The sequence below is a fragment of the Strigops habroptila genome, chromosome 6 (assembly GCF_004027225.2).
Source record: "Strigops habroptila isolate Jane chromosome 6, bStrHab1.2.pri, whole genome shotgun sequence".
NCBI lineage: Eukaryota > Metazoa > Chordata > Aves > Psittaciformes > Psittacidae > Strigops > Strigops habroptila.
This window is the reverse complement of record NC_044282.2, coordinates 53121190-53137933: the sequence shown is the minus strand read 5'-3', so window position 1 is coordinate 53137933 and position 16744 is coordinate 53121190. Positions and strand designations below refer to the sequence as shown.

General features: G+C 36.1%; 1 protein-coding gene across 13 annotated transcripts in view; it reads left to right on the top strand.

The window, feature by feature from the left end:
* PUM2 (pumilio RNA binding family member 2) overlaps window positions 1–16744 on the top strand; it is a 73899-nt gene that overhangs the window by 19169 nt on the left and 37986 nt on the right. For 10 of the 13 annotated variants that reach the window (XM_030491113.1, XM_030491110.1, XM_030491117.1 and 7 more), the window contains 4 exons: window positions 8568–8636; window positions 14096–14201; window positions 14506–14693; window positions 15330–15502. In XM_030491113.1, coding sequence (XP_030346973.1) covers window positions 8586–8636; window positions 14096–14201; window positions 14506–14693; window positions 15330–15502 — 518 coding nt within the window. In that variant the 5' untranslated portion in view covers window positions 8568–8585. Of the gene's footprint in view, window positions 1–8564; window positions 8637–9389; window positions 9777–14095; window positions 14202–14505; window positions 14694–15329; window positions 15503–16744 lie in introns of those variants that run through there. The other 3 variants (XM_030491111.1, XM_030491112.1, XM_030491109.1) reach the window with 2 other exon arrangements.

The following is a 16744-nucleotide window of genomic DNA, read 5'->3' as shown; positions in this document are numbered from 1 at the left end:
TTACTACTTTGAAGGACTATGCTGACCAACATTTAATGAGATATTAATGTCTAAAACTAAGCTGCTGTTCTTACTGAATTGGGAATGAGGCTTATTGAGTTAGGAATAGTCTCTTTAGTTGTTTGGGTTTTTTTTTACAGTTGGCTGGGGTTGTTTCAACTTTTAGGCAGTTGTAGGAATCTATGATTAGTTTAAATACACATATTGTCCAAAGAGAACATCTTTAGAAAACAGCTGAAAAAGATGATAACGCCACTTTCTCTAAGTGTCTATTCCTCTGCTGAAGACAGATAAGTAGAAAACACATATGCTTCCCTATAGTAATTCTTTTAAAATACATTAAAAGAAACGTGCTTTACTGTTCTCTGACTGACCTTGAGGTTATGCAGAGTTTAGAGGCTCAAAGAATCAAGATAGATTTTGAAGCACACTGGCATATATTTGAAACTTTTTTTTCCCACTGGCATTTTATGCTGGTGATACAGACAAGTTGTGTGTTTTAGCACCAGCTTTCTTTAGAACAACTAGTTACAGCGGAAAGAGAAGTCTAAGAATTCTGAATTTCTTTTTTGTACTACCTGTGATTCAATTAATTACCCAAAGACTGGGTAGTTCAGTTCCTTTATCTCTGGCTTTAGCACCTTCTTCTCAAAGATCAGACTTTGTTGGTATTCCCTGGTTTCCTCTTGCCTGCTGGAGGAGAAATAAAAACCAAAGCAGAGCTTATTCAAAGGGTACTGGACCACAAGGGAGAAGTCACGATGCTAGAAATGTGGGCAAGAGAATAACTGTTGGAACTTCTGGGTTTGCATCTAGTGCTCTTGAAAACTATATCCTTTACAAATGAATATTACGGTAAACACATCTGCCATATTCAGGAGTAAAGAAAATGCAAGTAAATGCTCTTAAGAAGGAGATTTCTGTATATCCAGAACTGCTGGGGGTGGGAGGAACTCTTCTGATGTCACTGCTATGGTAACACATAATAAAAGTTTCCTGGAAATTCTGTCAATGTGACTTGTTTTAAGGTGGGGGCAGGGAAGGAGGGAGGAAAGTGTGGCTGTGTGTATACCTCTGTACAAAATCTTTTTCTTGGTATTATACTGTTTAATTGGTTATGTTCCATGGGATTCTTTAAAATCACATTCTTTTTAAGGTGATATTAAAAATACGTAATTTTTGAAACAAAAATGTAAAGCTTGTTTTTTACTTTTTGGGCAGGGAGGAGATGTTCTGTTTCAGATTCTCTGGTAGCAAATAGAAGAGTGATAATTTATATATAGATATTTATATATGTAGTCTGTATTTATATATAGAAAACACATCAGCAAAAAAATGTTGATTGCAGTGTGGAAAGTGAATTTATGGAAATTTTTACTTGATTCTAGGCCTATATGTTCCAATTGTTCCAATTCTTGTTAACACGTGTAAGAAAAGCTTGTTGACTCTCCATTAGAATGAAAGTTACATTTCATTAGTCATTACAATATGTATTGAGATAAATTGTCCCTAATTCCTGCTTGTGTGTAGATAAATTTGGGGTTTATACAGTGTTCATCTTCTGAAAAGGCAAAGTTTTAAGCCTTTTTTTAACAGCATGCTGCCGAGAGAGCACTTAAGTTTGTGAAGTTTTATAAGTTGCTAAATGAAGTTTTTGAATGAGAGCTGATGGTGAGGTAATGAGGACTGATGTCTCAAAGCAGCAATGCAGCAAATTGATGTCACGCTTCCTTATAGAAGTAGCTGTATAGTGTTATTACTCACTGACAAGGCCTTTCAGTGTAGAATGGAACAATAATGATTAGAAATTTGTGTCATGAATTTGCCTAAATTTCTGTTAGGTGACCAGTAGCACGTACTACTCTCTTATAAGAATGTGATGCTATCTGACTAGCTTAACAGGAAAAGTGTAGAGTTTTAAAATTAGAAAGAAGAGATATGTCATGTACCTATATTAAGTAATTGGCACCAATGAAGTAATCGTGTTTAGACAAGAACTGAAATTCAAGTTTCATTTCACAGCTTTGTTTTCAAACTTCTGAATATATTTAGCATCTTCCTGTTTTGTTTGTGGTGTATTTATGCAACTAGATAGGATTACACCTAAACTATTTCACATTAAAGGTAAAACCTGTACATTTTCTTGCATGAGACAGTTCTTCAGTTTGATTTACAAGCACTGAAGCACCAGTCAGCCCCTTTTGTTTGAAGAATTATCTTTTCTTGTAGCTCGTATAAATAATAAGCTACAAATGTATGGATAAATATTTTCATTGTTGGGAATTTTGTTTGGTTTTGGGGGTGGTTTTTTGATATAATTTCCTGTTTATATAATCTCATTGGGCAAGTTTTCATGGGATTTTTCTTCTATTTTGTAGAATTATGTATAAGCTTTTTATCAGCTGTCTCTTCTCTAGACTTTTATTTTACAAACTTCTACAACATCTGTCACCCCAACTTCCTGTTCTGTGCGTTTCTTAGAAACTCTTCTGAGTGGACAATTTCTTACACAATTAAATGACTTTGAGAAACCTGCTAAATTATGTAGTATAAGCTATATGCCCTACTTACGTTGGAATGCATCACTTTAGCTCTTCAAGTGGAGCAAGCACTGGAACTGCTATAAATAGGTCCAGAATCTGATTTCAGTACAGACACATTATTATTAATTTATGCAAGGCTGGTAATTCTGCCAGCATTTGATTGTCGGGATTAAAATCCTGAGCTTGAGGACACATGACAGTAGCTTAGAAAAACTTGTGCTGACAGTTCTGCCACTTGTAGGGCAAAGCTTGAGCTTGTTGGGTGGGAAGACAGGCATAAAAACCCGTGCAAGGAAGATATAAGTTTCTTATGTGATGGAAGAGTTCATGTTTGGAGGGAACGAGTGCAATTACCTGTTTCTTAGAGCATGTTTCAGTCCATAGCTGGGAACAGAACCCAAGGTTCTGTATCTTGTTAGGCCCATGAACCACCACGTAGCTCTGAAACAGGTGGCAAGGTCTTTCTCTTCTACTTTTCTTCACAGGAGGTGGTGTCCTGTTAGGCTTGTTCTGTATGGTCTGTTGGCAGACAACTATATGCAAGTAGATCTGTAATTTCCAAACTCATCAGTGACTTGTCAGATGCTATCCAGCATAATTTTTATATATATGTTTGTATATTTATATGCTGTTGATAAAACCCTAGGAAATTCTTTTCTCCCGTGTGCATGCTTCCAGATTACTGGTACTCAGACTGAGACAAAAGCAAGCAAAACATTTGGTCAGTGTTGTATATACAAGTGTCAGCTTTTAGGATCACCTTGCTTCTTTGTGACTTTACTTTTTCAGCAGACTGGACAGTGCTTTTGCTGAGTATATATAATCATCACCCCCCCTTGCTACATGCTGCAGAATCCCTACCTTGAAATCTGCTTATTTGATTTTTTTCATTGTTGGTGTCCTCAGCGCTGGTAGGATTGCTTTTCAAACCACAATACAAAATACAACTACAGGAAATAAAACACAAGAACATTAAGATCCAGAGTGATGACTGAGCCAGGCCATCTAAACTGACATTAAATTTCTCTCTCTCTCTCTTCTTTAAAAAAAAAAAAAAAAAAAAAAAAAAAAAAGTTTGAATGTATTAAGGGTCATACAGTCCAAAAGTGTAGCTGACCTGAGAGTGAGTTAAGAAGCCTAAAATAGAGGGATGAAGAATTATTCATCTGCAGGAAGTTTGACCTGGTTTTAAAACACTGTAATTCAATGAAAATTGTTGAATAGTTACTGGGGGCAGATGTTATGCTTTTGAGATTATAACCATGGAAATACGTGTTAGAACTTAAAATTGTTTACCTGAGTGTTTTGTCAGAAATGCCTAACATCTTGTTTATTCGGCCTGCTTAAGGAGCTTGGACATTCTGGAGTATTTGGTTAAGTCTGCAGTTGCATTACTGTTCTGTGTGGCCCTCAGAAAATACTACCTTCTTCTCAAAACACAGCATACCTGAAGACTTTGAATTACTTGAGAACAGCAACTTTTATTAACCAGTTTGGTAGTAGGTGATGCATCTAGCCAAAGGTGACTTTAATAAAACAAATGCCTTGTTTTCTTAAAACATTGCACCAAATATTTAGTATTTTGTGACCAACTTGTGTACAAAGCATTTCAGTTGTGATTCCAGTAGTTGTCTGTTCAGCTGCTCAACAGCTTTTGTTATCTGGATGCGCTATTGGCTGGCCTCTAAACCAAAATAATGACATTGTAGGTAATTTGGCAAAATATTCTAGAGGAGAAATCTCTGTATACAGCCCTGAACTTCAGTATTTTGTAGTAGAGCTTTGGAGATTTGCAGTTCAGGCTTGTTGTCTAGTTTTCTCTTACTGTCCTTTGTTACAAATCTCTACTAGATTTGTGTCTAATGTTTTAATTTCTATTAAAATATTATTTAGTAGTTTCAAGGTGGCTACCCATCTGAAATGTTTTGGGGTTTTTGTTTGGGGTTTTTTATTTTAGGGGTTTGTTTTAGTATCTAGTCAAGTGTTTGACATGACATTACAAGACAGTGTTTAACTTAATGGGGGGCTGGCAGAATTGGTGTGTGTTGTGTTTTAAAATATAGCCATTTTTGTGTTCTTACATTATTTTCACTTGCTAATAAGTCTTCTGTATATAGTAATAATGTATAGTTTTATACATAAGATAAATGCTGCAGAAGAGCCACCCCTTAAGAAAACTACTAGAAAGGTATTTTGCATTAAAGTCATTCAGTAAAATAAAGAAAAAAAGCTGGAGGATTTGCAGTGTGAACAGCAGCTTCCCTTTCTTTCCAGTCACAGGGCTGTAATTACCAGGTTGTTTGTGTTGAATTTCTGGCCTAGTACCACAGCTTCAGCTGCAAAGTGTGTCCTCCCCTTCTTTGCCACAGTGTTGGGGTATTCACCTGGGAGAGGAGGCATGAGATTTGGAATTTCTTAATGCAGAAAAAGTGGTTTTCCTACTTTCTGCTCAGCTGTTTTAACCACTTCTGATCTATAAAATTAAGTATTATATTTCTCTTTATATTTTTGGTTTGTTCTTATTTTTCTCCAACTCTTATTTCGGAGAAAGGGCAGATCTTTGCTTTTGCAAGAAAATGCTTAGAAGCTTATTTCCAGCAGGATGCAAGGTTATTGGAGAGAGTACTTGTCCCTAGAACCTGGTGTCTGGATGTCAGAAATGGGTATTATTTTAGGCAGTGTTTCTTGTGGTAATTCTAGATGACTCTCCAGTCAACAGTCTGCCTCTGGAATTCTGTCCTGAGTTATGTGAGTACATGGTTTCATGTTACTGGTTTATCATCTAGTTGCCACTAAGCAGGTACTTCTGCTCCACCTTGCCCCCCACCAATTTCTCCTTGTTACTTTGCCTGTGTCAAGTCTAGTGGTTCAGTGCTGTGGTTTTTTACCCAGTTCGGTTGATGTGGTGCATAGAAAAAGAGTAGAATCCCCTTCTGAATAAAACCTTTACATGGTGATTACCAAGTTCATGGATACTCTTAAGCTGTTCTATCTGTTTAACAGCAGTGTGTGAGGAACTGTTACACCTGAAGGCTGTGTGTAGTATCCATTTGTGTGTAATTTGGGGGCGCTTTGGGATGATCTGATGTGTATCAGAAGTTTGAAAACACTGCCAGTTTCTCTTATTTGGAAAGGCTTATTAGTGTTCAACTCCTGGAAATTTAAGATTAGATCTAGTAACTAATCCCCAAAGCAGGTAGGTGGTAAATGGGGAAAGAGAAATTGTCAGTGATTGTGGGGGAGGGAAAACAAGAAAAAAGATGTAATCAACCAAAACCAGGGGAAAAATGTAAATGTTGAGCAGTATGCTTCATAGGCCTCTCTGATTTATGAATTATTCCATGTAACAGGAAATGAATAAAAATAGAGATATTTTGTTGGTGGTGTTCTGAATGTGAGGTAAAAAAAAGTCGATGTTGAAAATGTTTATTTCTGGAGCATATGAGTTAGGTGAATGTTGACATTGAAGTAGAGAAAGTAAAACTTCCTGATAATACAGATGATTCTAACCAAGTTTCCCTTTCACCGAGAGGGCATGTCTTTATATGTAGCAGATCTAGCTTGGTTGTCATTCTGGATGTTTTCTTCTGTTGTAGAGCTAGCACTGAAGAGAGCAGACCTGAAGATACTGGTGCTGCCTTTCTCCAGTCTGCAACCTTATCTGTGAAACACATACTCATGACATGGGACAGGATTTTGTGGGCTGCTGGTTTTTACGGAAGCAGGAATGGAGGCTCTCTTTGTAAGAAAGGGGCCAGTAAGCAAAATCAGTGTTTGATGTACTAAAGTTTATTTACAGCTTCAGGAAACTTCAGTTTCTTAGAGTTGACTGAACTGCTCAGGGGGAAAAAAAAAGTTAGCTGTGTTGTTACCCTGATTCTTGGATTGTCTTGTCTTAAAGACTTGGAAGTCTCTAAGTGTGGCCATGTTTTTGAACTTTACTGAATTGTGAAAAATAAGCATTTGGTATTAGGTCTTGCAACACATAAAACAACAAAAACACCTCAACCAAAACCCAACCAACCCACCAAAGAAACAACAATAAAAAAAAAAAAGAGGGGGGGAGGGAGAAAATCTACCAAAAATAAAATAAAATAAAAAAACCCCAACTAACAAACCTCCAAACACACACAAAAAAGCACGAACAAACAACTCTTCCCCTTCTCTTTCCCCCCTCCCCCTGAAAGACCCCACAACAGAAAAACGTACACATCTTTAGCGCTTACTTGTTTTTTAGCAAACTTTGACTTGGGTAGTGTTTATGGTAAATGCAATTTGTCAAGCTTTAGCTACGAATTGTGTTTAGAGATACTGTGAGACCAAAATCACCTTTTGAGACAGAAGTACCTAATTTACTGTTTGAGTGTAATTGAAACTAAAGTGCTTGACTTCAGCAGAGGCAGTGGCTTATGGTAAGATTATCAACTCAGCCACCTTTAGAAGATATTCTGTTCTCGGAAACTGTAATATTCAAATTCAGAAGTCTTCAAAACTTGAATTTCTTATTTTTCTTTCTAAATAATTTGTCTTCTAGAGTTAATTTTTCTGTGTGCATGCACAAAGATTTTATTATCCTTTGGAGCTAATAAAAAAAAACCAAACAACAAACTAGCTTCTTTCACATAAATTATAAACTATTTTTTAATTTGTTTGAAAAATCCGTAGCTTTTTTAAGAATACATAAAAAATCTGCTTTCAGTTTTTAGAAGACTAAAATCAACCTAATTGTCTTAAATGTTAGCATCGCTGAAAAAAATGTCAAGGTGTTGATTCTCTCCCCACCCCCCCATAATTCACCAAAACTAAATTTGCACTGAAACTGTTGAGAATTGTTTTTATTATCCATCTTAACTAAAATATTTGTTCTTTCTGAAGAAATGTTTCTTTGAGCTGTGAAATTTCTTTCTCAAAAGTACAGAGACACTCGGCCTCTGAAGTTAATGGCTTATAGTGATTATGGGGCAATAACAGTATTTTGAGAGTAGAATTTTGAGAATAGAGCATCTATTGACAGATAATTAACACTTTTCCAACAAGTTGTTTGTGCCAGAATATTAAAGGCAAAAGATTGTTTCTTTGCCTAATACTTGAGTATTGTTTGAAAAGTGATCTTAATGTGTTATTAGCTGTATGGAGTAACTTGGTTTATTTGTTAAGCAGCTGCATTTACTAGGGGGAAATAAACTCCTCCAGAGAGACTGGTATTGGGAGGGAAACTTTTATTTTAACTTCTATTTTCTTTGAACTTTCATAACTTCACCATTTCACCCTGCCGCATTTCGCTCTTGAGAAAGAAGGGCAGAAAAAACTCTGAATTGCTTTTTTTTTTGTTTGTTTTTCTAAGCTTGTCATGGCTTTGAAAATCCGTTGTGGAAACCATTTTCTCAGGAAAGAATGCACCCAGCGCATTGTGTCTGCATGCCATGGAAAAGGAGGTGGTTTGTTACAACAGCAACTTTTGCTTTAGTAAATATACCTTTCATATATACAACAAAGACAACACACAGAGAAGGAAGAGTGCTATTTCCTGGAAGAAAGCATGAGAGGCTGTGATAATGCAATCAGTTAGTAGATTTTAAAAGCAACACATTGCTACTAGCTTTTATGACCCGTCTTGCAAGCTTTTCTTAGTTTGCTGAGTGTACTCAGTAACATAGTGTGCGACAGGCTCATCTCCTTTCCAAAGGATATTGTGTGTCCAGGTCTTTAATTTCACCTTTTATTTTAATGTTTATTGCAAGTGTAATATTGGTTCCATAGTGAGTGATATTCATTTGGATAGATGAAGATTAAAAAGATGAAAATTCTGAAGTCTCTTGGAATTTCTTGCATGTTGTTACATAGCATGGTTCATTAAATCGGTCACTAACTGTATGTTAGGAAATCTAAATTCCTGTTCCGCTGAGATTGAGTAGCAAATTTTGTGTGTGCTTTCAGTCATCAGAAATCTTGGGGAGCATTAGAAACTCAACTTTTGAAACTGTAGTTGACTAATGGATCACTCTTTCATTTTTCCCCCTGCAGGTTCGATCTGTGGATGAGATGAATCATGAGTTTCAAGCTCTTGCCCTAGAATCTCGGGGAATGGGAGAGGTAATTATTGACAGCTGAAAATCCAGTTGGTTGGAAATGTTGATAAAATTTAAGAAGTCTTAAATAATATGACATGAATCAAAGGTCTTAAGACCAAATTGATTTCTCAGGCAGCTGAAGATTTCTGTTCTAAGGTGAAGATAAACTAAGTACTTTGGAAGAACACTGAGGTGGTGGTTCACTGGATCTACTGTGGTACTGTGTCGGTCTGATTTGATGACTGATACTCTTGGGGAAGTGACAGGGTAATTTATTTGAAAGTTTGTGCAGCTCTATGAAATGAGACATGTTCTCCGTGCCACTGTATCTAAGCTAGTGAAACAATTGCTTACTATCTCTGAGAAGCCAAAGAGACTGGGATCTGGAAAAAGTCTGGCTCCAGAAAAAGTGAAACTGGCATACCTAGCAGAAATGTGTGGTTATTTACTGGTAATTTTACTGCTAATTACTCCTTAAAAGAAGATTTTTAACCAGGGTGAAGACTGCTATTATATAATTTGGCTAGAGGGAAGAAGGACTTATTGGCTTCGTTTGTTTGGGGTTTTTTGCTTGGTTTTGGTTTTTTTTTTAAGTCAGTCTACTTGGAGGGATCATGGAGGATGACTTGGCTCCTTCAAAAGCAGTTCCCTGAACTGTTTAGAAAGTAATCAACATGCATTAGGGTTACTTGCCTTGACAGGACATGGTAATGAAATAAATTCACGTTGAACTAAGATTTCATGTAATGATCCTTTTGTCTTGCCAGATATTTACCTAACTCAGTTGACAGTTGAAGCAGTAACAATATTTTAGCATAACTTTCTTAAAATGATAAGACCATGATCTTTATGGAAACCATAACTTATTGTTAAAAATCAAATGCCATGTTCTAGTGGCTACATGTTTCTGGGCTGGCCATGGCTATTCTTGATTTTTTTACTTCAGTGAAGCATTTAGCCAGTCAGTTGGCTTTTCAGCAATTTTTGCTTCATCCAGAGTTCAATGTCTGTCTTTAACCATCTGCCTTTGAAGAAGCACTAATAGATGAAGGCCTGATCTTTAGAAAGCTGAGTAGCTACATTGGATATGCTTGCTTCCTTCTATCCATCCCTTCCCCCCCAGCTGTTAAAACTCCTGTTGAAAGGTAAAGGTGTTAGTAAGGTATGTGTGATAGTACCAACAGTTGTGATAGAGTGGATGGGTAAAATTCTTACTTGTGTTTGTTCTTTTGCCACCCACGTGGCTCTGAAAGGTTGAAAGCAGAGAAAGTGAAGGATGGCGCAAATGCCTGGGTATTAAATTGAGGTATATGTGACTGCTCATACAGATCTCAGATGAGGAACATATTTCTGCATGGTTATGATTTTATTTGTTTTCATGGTATTCTGTGGATCTGTGAAGATGTTTTTAAAAAAACACCACCAAAACCCCAAAATCCAAACCCCCTACACACAAAAATCCCGAGTTCTGTTACAGTACTATAGCATGAGAAATTGATACTGTATTGTGATCATGCACTTACTAGGTTATTATGTCTTTGATTTCAACAGTTTCTTACAGGTATCTTGGGGTAATGTATTACAGCTAGTCAGTAATTTTCTTACTATATTGCACAACAGTAAAGTAGTTTTGGAATAACCTTCTTTTTGATTATAACCTTCCAAAATATTACGTGAAATGTCCTCATAAATACCCTTGTAAGCTAGGACTGGTAGTTGTATGTTCTTAGGTGCTGCCCTCTGTCTACTTTGAAAGGTGTGAAAGGGAGGTCATGTCAAGTGATCTGCTTCTAGCGATTGGGAAGTTGTTCTCTTCCTCTTTTTTTCTGTCTGGATAGATTTTTCTCCAAACTGAAATTGATTTCTTGTTCATAATTCTAATCCTTCTTGGTCTTTTTTTCCCCCCTTCTGGGAATCAGTATTTGGCGTTAGGAGGCTGTTGAGTCTTGCTTTTCACATCATTACCAAAATCAAGACTGTCTGTGAATCCTGAACAAGTATGTCTTCCATGTGCTAATGTAAAGTAATATAGTACAAAATCTGTTTTCATTATACTATAACACATTTTGGAAATAATACATAGTGGAGATCCTTCTGTTAAGCAATCCATCTGAGCTGCGTTCAGATGGAGCCTGGTCTCAATCACTATCAGGACTAGGACAGCATAACATGAGCCAGTTGTACTGTTTCCTTGATCTGTTTCTGTTTTGCAATCCTTTGTTAATTTATTCTGTAAAGAAACAGAAAAAATAAAGTTTTATTAGTAAGAGATCTGCTGATTGCAGGCATCCTTCTCTAAATGTCTTTTTAATTTTTAGCTCTTAGGTTGGTTATACACAGATAATGCCTCTGGCTTCAGCTCCCAAAAGCTATCATGACCCTTGAGGTCGTGATAATACTCTGAAGAAATAACGACACATGGTGCTATTTCTCTTCTCTAGGCATCTGTTATTCGCTATTTCAGGGCCAGCACAGTGGGCTTCAGGACTTTTTGTGTGACCTAATGCAGGCTTATGTAAAACTTACTGCCAAACAGAATATAAATCCAAATATTTTTTGATAATGTCTATTCTTATAGTAACTTAGAGGGTGAAAGCACACACAGATTGCATTTTAGGGATAGTGTATTTCTCGTGTCAAAACTTCATTCAGAGAAATCATAGACGGCTCAGTAGGATTAACTTCTGATCTTAAAAATTAAAAAATAATTCAAGAGCCAGTAATTGAGACTGTGCAGTTACTTATCAGCGAGCTGGTTAAGAGGCAGCTTTAGCATAATTGGTTATTATCTCTGTGTAGAAAAGGGCTTTATTCATCTGGCGGAGACATAACAGGGATCAGTGTCGATACTGAAAAAGACACTTTTAGTGTACTGTTGGAAGAGCTTCGTAAGAAATAGGGAAATCTTTCTCCATTATTTTGAATTAGAATTGGGTATATCTTTGTAAAGTTTCTTTTTTCTTGGGTTAAATGCAGGAAATGTTGAGCATAACACATGTAATCAAAGCATGATGATTTTAGCTACTTGTGTTAATTCGTGGTGATTTCTTGATTAACTCTTTTTCAGTAAAACTAATCAAGTGGGGTTTTTTTTTTCCTGGTCTGTTAAAGAGGAACACATTTCGTTTGGTTTTCTGAAAAGTACTCTTTTGGGCAATCCAATAGTTTGAACGTCCCTTTAAAAAAAGCATAATGTATGTCATACCTATCATCTGTCAAAAAAAAAAAAGTAAATAATAAATCACTGGCCTCTGGAGGTGCAAAATTGTAAACTTTTAAAAAAATCCATTCATTTAAATATGAGGGGCTTCTCTTATGTAACATTTTTAACACAAGCCTTTCTGTAAATCTGTTTGATCTTCAGTAGGATACAGTTTAAATTTAGCCTCATGAGGTATAGATGATGCATTATGTTTTGTGTTAAAGATACTGTATATTCTTTGAGTACCAGAGTACATGAAGACTGCAAGCAGTTGAATATATCTGAAATTTGACAGTATGCGTATTTGCATATTGTTTCTAACATTGTGTTGCCTGGACACCTGTCTGATAGTAGAGTTTATTAATTTCAGGCTAAGCACACTTTAAGGTAATCCTCATTTTATGACATCCAGGATATTACTTGATCTGTTTTATTCTGACACGGTTGTGTTAGGTTGTGACACCTTCGCTTCTGTATTTCTCATAGGTCTTATCTCAACTGGACACACATTTGAACTTGCTTCAGACTGAATTTAAAATAAAATGCGATTCTTTTTCTCAAAACCAAGATTTCATAGATACTAAATTCTTGCATTCTGTTCTACCACTATCCTACAAAATGAAAAATCAATAGTACTGTAAACTTGTTACAATATAAGGCTAAAAAGGTTGAATAGAGTGCATAGGCTGATCTGAAATTTATAATCTTTTGCGTCTAGTTGAACAGGGGTTATAAGATTCCGTGAATCTCTTTTTCTGTCCTCTGATGGCTAACTTTGTCCTTTAAATTTGGGGTAAACTTAATATCCTGGTGCTCCCAAAGTATGCTTGGATAACACCTCGTGATGGTTCTGCCACTCACTGGCGAAGTGGACATCTCTGCTGGGACAGGTTGTAGCAGTGTAGTGCTCTTGCAAGCGTAATACTCTCCTATAGTTGTGTTGACCTTTGACTGTGTATTACCCTCCGCCCTGAGACCTGTGCTAATGAATTTATGTAAGGAGCCCACGGATGTCAGTAGGTTGGGCAGCCAAAATACTTTTTCTGGTAAGAGCTCTTGGCAGCACAGAAAACCAGCAATTGTCAATCCTTAAGTTACTCCAGAGGAGCTTTTACCACCTCTGTTTCAGTGTTAATATTGGGGTCTGGCAATCTTACACTCTTCTGTTTTCATGAGCTCTTTTTGTGCTACACTAAAATACCTTAGAAAAGTGCTCTTGTTACTAGTTTCATCAGGGCTCATACTAAACAGCAAAGCTCCAGAACATACTTGTTTATTGCAAACAAAGCTTTATCAGGTTATCTTTTTTTTTTCTCCCTAAATTTAAAAATTTTTAAATTGAACGTGACATTTTGCAAAATCTGATGGATTACAGTGCTGTCTTCCCTAATTAGTTTTTTCATTTGTATGGTTTTTGGTTTTTTAAGTTGCTTTCATTGTAGTTTCAGTTGGGGGAACCTCGTAAAGTACGTAATACCTAGCCTGAGAATACAGGCGTTTAGATACATATTGAAGAGAAAATGTGATATGCAGAGTTTGGCAGTTGCGCTGCTACCAATGGGAAAAGTTAGAGGAATAAAGTAAAAGCACTAAAATAAAAGTAAAGAGAATGCTGACATTTGAGGTATTTTTTTGTTGTGCAGTGCTTCTGTCAAGTCGCACGAAGTCTTCTCAAAAACAGTACAGTACTGTCTAGTGGTACAGGTGGTGCTGATCTAACTTTAAACTTTCTGCTTTAGAAATTGTACAGCTAAATGGAATCATTGGTATGTGGAAATTCAAATCTGAATGTCACAAATCTGTAACCAGCAGATCCCTGTGGTCTAAAGGAGCTGATTTGCCACCATGTCTTAAAGTTTGGAACATAATGCATTTCTAAGGGAACAGAACTTTAAAATGAACTGCTGTTTTTTCTGGTTATCACGATAGCATTAGTTAAAGTAAAAAAAACTTTTGAACCTACGTGGAAAGAAGGCAGTGTTCATTAAAATTTGAGAGGATTGACATGGTTTAACACAGGGATTAATTTGATCAGTTTTTTTCACAGCTGCTTCTACATTCTTTCTCTCTTGCTTATAACTTCAGAATCTCAGTCTTGTTGGGGTCATTTGAGCAATTTCTTTATACAGTATCAGCTTCAGTAACAGAACTTTTAAGTGTTTATTCCTTGGCAATGTGTGCCTCCTTATGTAAAGCTGACTTTGTTATTTCAAATTAATTACTTGCATATCCTCTTAATAAGCATATTTTAAATAAAACCAATTTCTCTTTTGGAACAGCTTTTACCGGCCAAAAAGTTTTGGGAACCTGATGATTCAGCAAAAGATGGACAAAAAGGGATATTCCTTGGTGATGAGTGGAGAGAGACTGCATGGGGAACTCCTCGTAAGTGACTGATGTATAACTATTGAAAAATTAGTCATGTTTGGTAAATGTTATTTCGAAGTAAATTAATATTATAAATTTTGTGTATTAAATTTTTTTTCCCCTTCAATTTTCATTGTGAAAATGTATATTGCAGTGGTGCTTGAGTGCCAATAACACTTCTTGAAACCAGGGTTTAGAATTTATTTAATTTAAATTTGGACTTAATATTGGTTTAATATTGCCTCTGTAATAAAATGCAAAAACATTACAAGTTGTATTTAAAAAAATACAATAGTTTAATATATTTATTTGTTTTTAACAGACCATTCTATGTCCCAACCTATTATGGTACAGAGAAAGCCTGGACAGGGTTTTCATGGAAACAGTGAAGTAAATGCTGTATTGTCTCCACGATCAGAAAGTGGTGGCCTTGGAGTGAGCATGGTAGAATATGTGTTAAGTTCCTCTCCAGCTGATAAATTGGATTCCCGGTTTAGGAAAGGAGCTTTTGTAAGTAATGCAGTGTGTTAAGCTTGTCTGTTATGGTCTTACTGTCTTAAATGCTTTTATTTTCTATTCTGTTTGTCGATTTTCCTTTTTAAACTCTTTTTTCTTTAGAAGGAAGTGTGTATTCACTATCTGTCTGTCTTCCTTGGTTGGAGGGGGCAGAAGAGGGAAGAGGCTTGGGAATCTTGACTAAATAGCTGTCTTTAAAAAAGTGTTTTCCTAACACCTTTAAATAAAGGAAGGAAAAAGATTGCAAATAGCTTTATTTAAAATGTGTGATGGGCTTTATTCTAGATCTTTCTATTCTGTGTTTCCATGCGGGTTTGTTGTGTACTAGATGTTTTAACTGTATAAAATAAACTTTATCTAATTCAAAGTGTTACTGCTTTAACAGCACCGCTATAGTTAAGGTTGAGTTAGCTCTTCCATTATAAATCTTGACATTCCTTTTCACATTTTGGCAGTTATTAATTGCATGTGGTTGAAACTTGATGACCAAGTTACCCACCAAATGCAATTTCATTGAAAATAAACTGTTTGTATTGTTTACGTGCACTGTAGTGTAGAATTAGGTCACCTTGTGGTGCTCCTATTGTGTTCTGTTCAATATTCAGAATCAAACAGATTCTTTTTCCTCAGGGCACTAGAGATGCTGAAACAGATGGACCTGAGAAAGGAGATCAGAAAGGCAAGGCTTCTCCATTTGAGGAGGACAAAAACAGAGATCTTAAACAAGGAGATGATGAGGATGTTACTAAAATAAATGGCAGAGGTTTGCCAAATGGAATGGATGCCGATTGCAAAGATTTTAAGTAAGCTTTTAACTGTTTCTCAAGAAGACAAGCATGTCTCTTAAGGGCATTATTACAGTTCTGGTTTATGTGTCAGCTTTAAACGTTACCCAGCTGCAGAGTGATTCTTCCTACCCCACGTCCTCCCCTTCCCACTGTGCCACATGTTTCTTAGGATGTCATTAATGTATGTGTCACTTCTCATGAGACAAATTCATCTTAATATACTAATTATTCAAATATGGGTACCTTTAAAATGTGGTGAATTAAAGAGGGAATGAAAACTTTAACCCTTTTAATTTCAAACTAAATTCCTTTCTCTCTCTGCTTCTTCTTAATACTCCTAACTTTTGCACCTGATTGTTGTTGTAGAGAGTGAGTCCTGTAGAGAGTAAGTCCTTTAATTTTCCTTCTAATTTTGCTAGTGGTTGCCACAGCCTAACACAGTTACTTCCCCACAAAAGCCTTCATAGAAACCATTTATTTGGCTAAGGAGAAACAAAGTATTTCCCTGTTCACATAGTTAAATGTCACCTATTCACAGTATAGAATGGTGGTGTGGTTTGGTTGTTTCTTAGGGAAAAAAAATTGGACCAAGCTCAAGCTTTTGAACTGTGAACTCCTACATGACAGCACAGCCAGCCTGTTTTTTCCTAATACTAAGCTGCATTTTAAATTGGGTATTTTTAAAGGACTAACCTTTGTTTCTAAATGACTGGGATGCATTTGTAACTGTCATACAGAAGAATTAGCAAGATCAGAAAACCAGAGTGCTCCTCATAAATTTGTGTTAATGTGATGAACATGACTGAATAGTTGTGGTTTCATTACTTCATAACTGAACACGTATATTAAAATGCATGTTTGAATTCCATATGTAAGTATTTCCTACCCTTTAAAAAATGTATTTACCTGAGGCTAAGGAGGGATTCTTCAGGTCTATTTTTCAAGACGTATTATTGAAAAGAATATAATACCAAGTATGTTAGAGAGCTCAAATTAGCTCCTTTCGGATGCACACTGCAATATGCACAATAAACAAAGTTACCTTCAATATTACATGTAGAAAATTCAGAATAAATTTTGTCCTGCTTTTCTTTACCAGTATCTATTTCAATCTTGAAATAGTTGCTTGCAAAGCACCTTTCATACTATTTAGAGAGATAAATTATAAAAAAAAGATAGGTGCAAAAAAGCATCCAAAGCCAGTAAACCTCTCAAAAAAAATAAGACCATCTAATTTAAATGGGCCATATAAAGTGG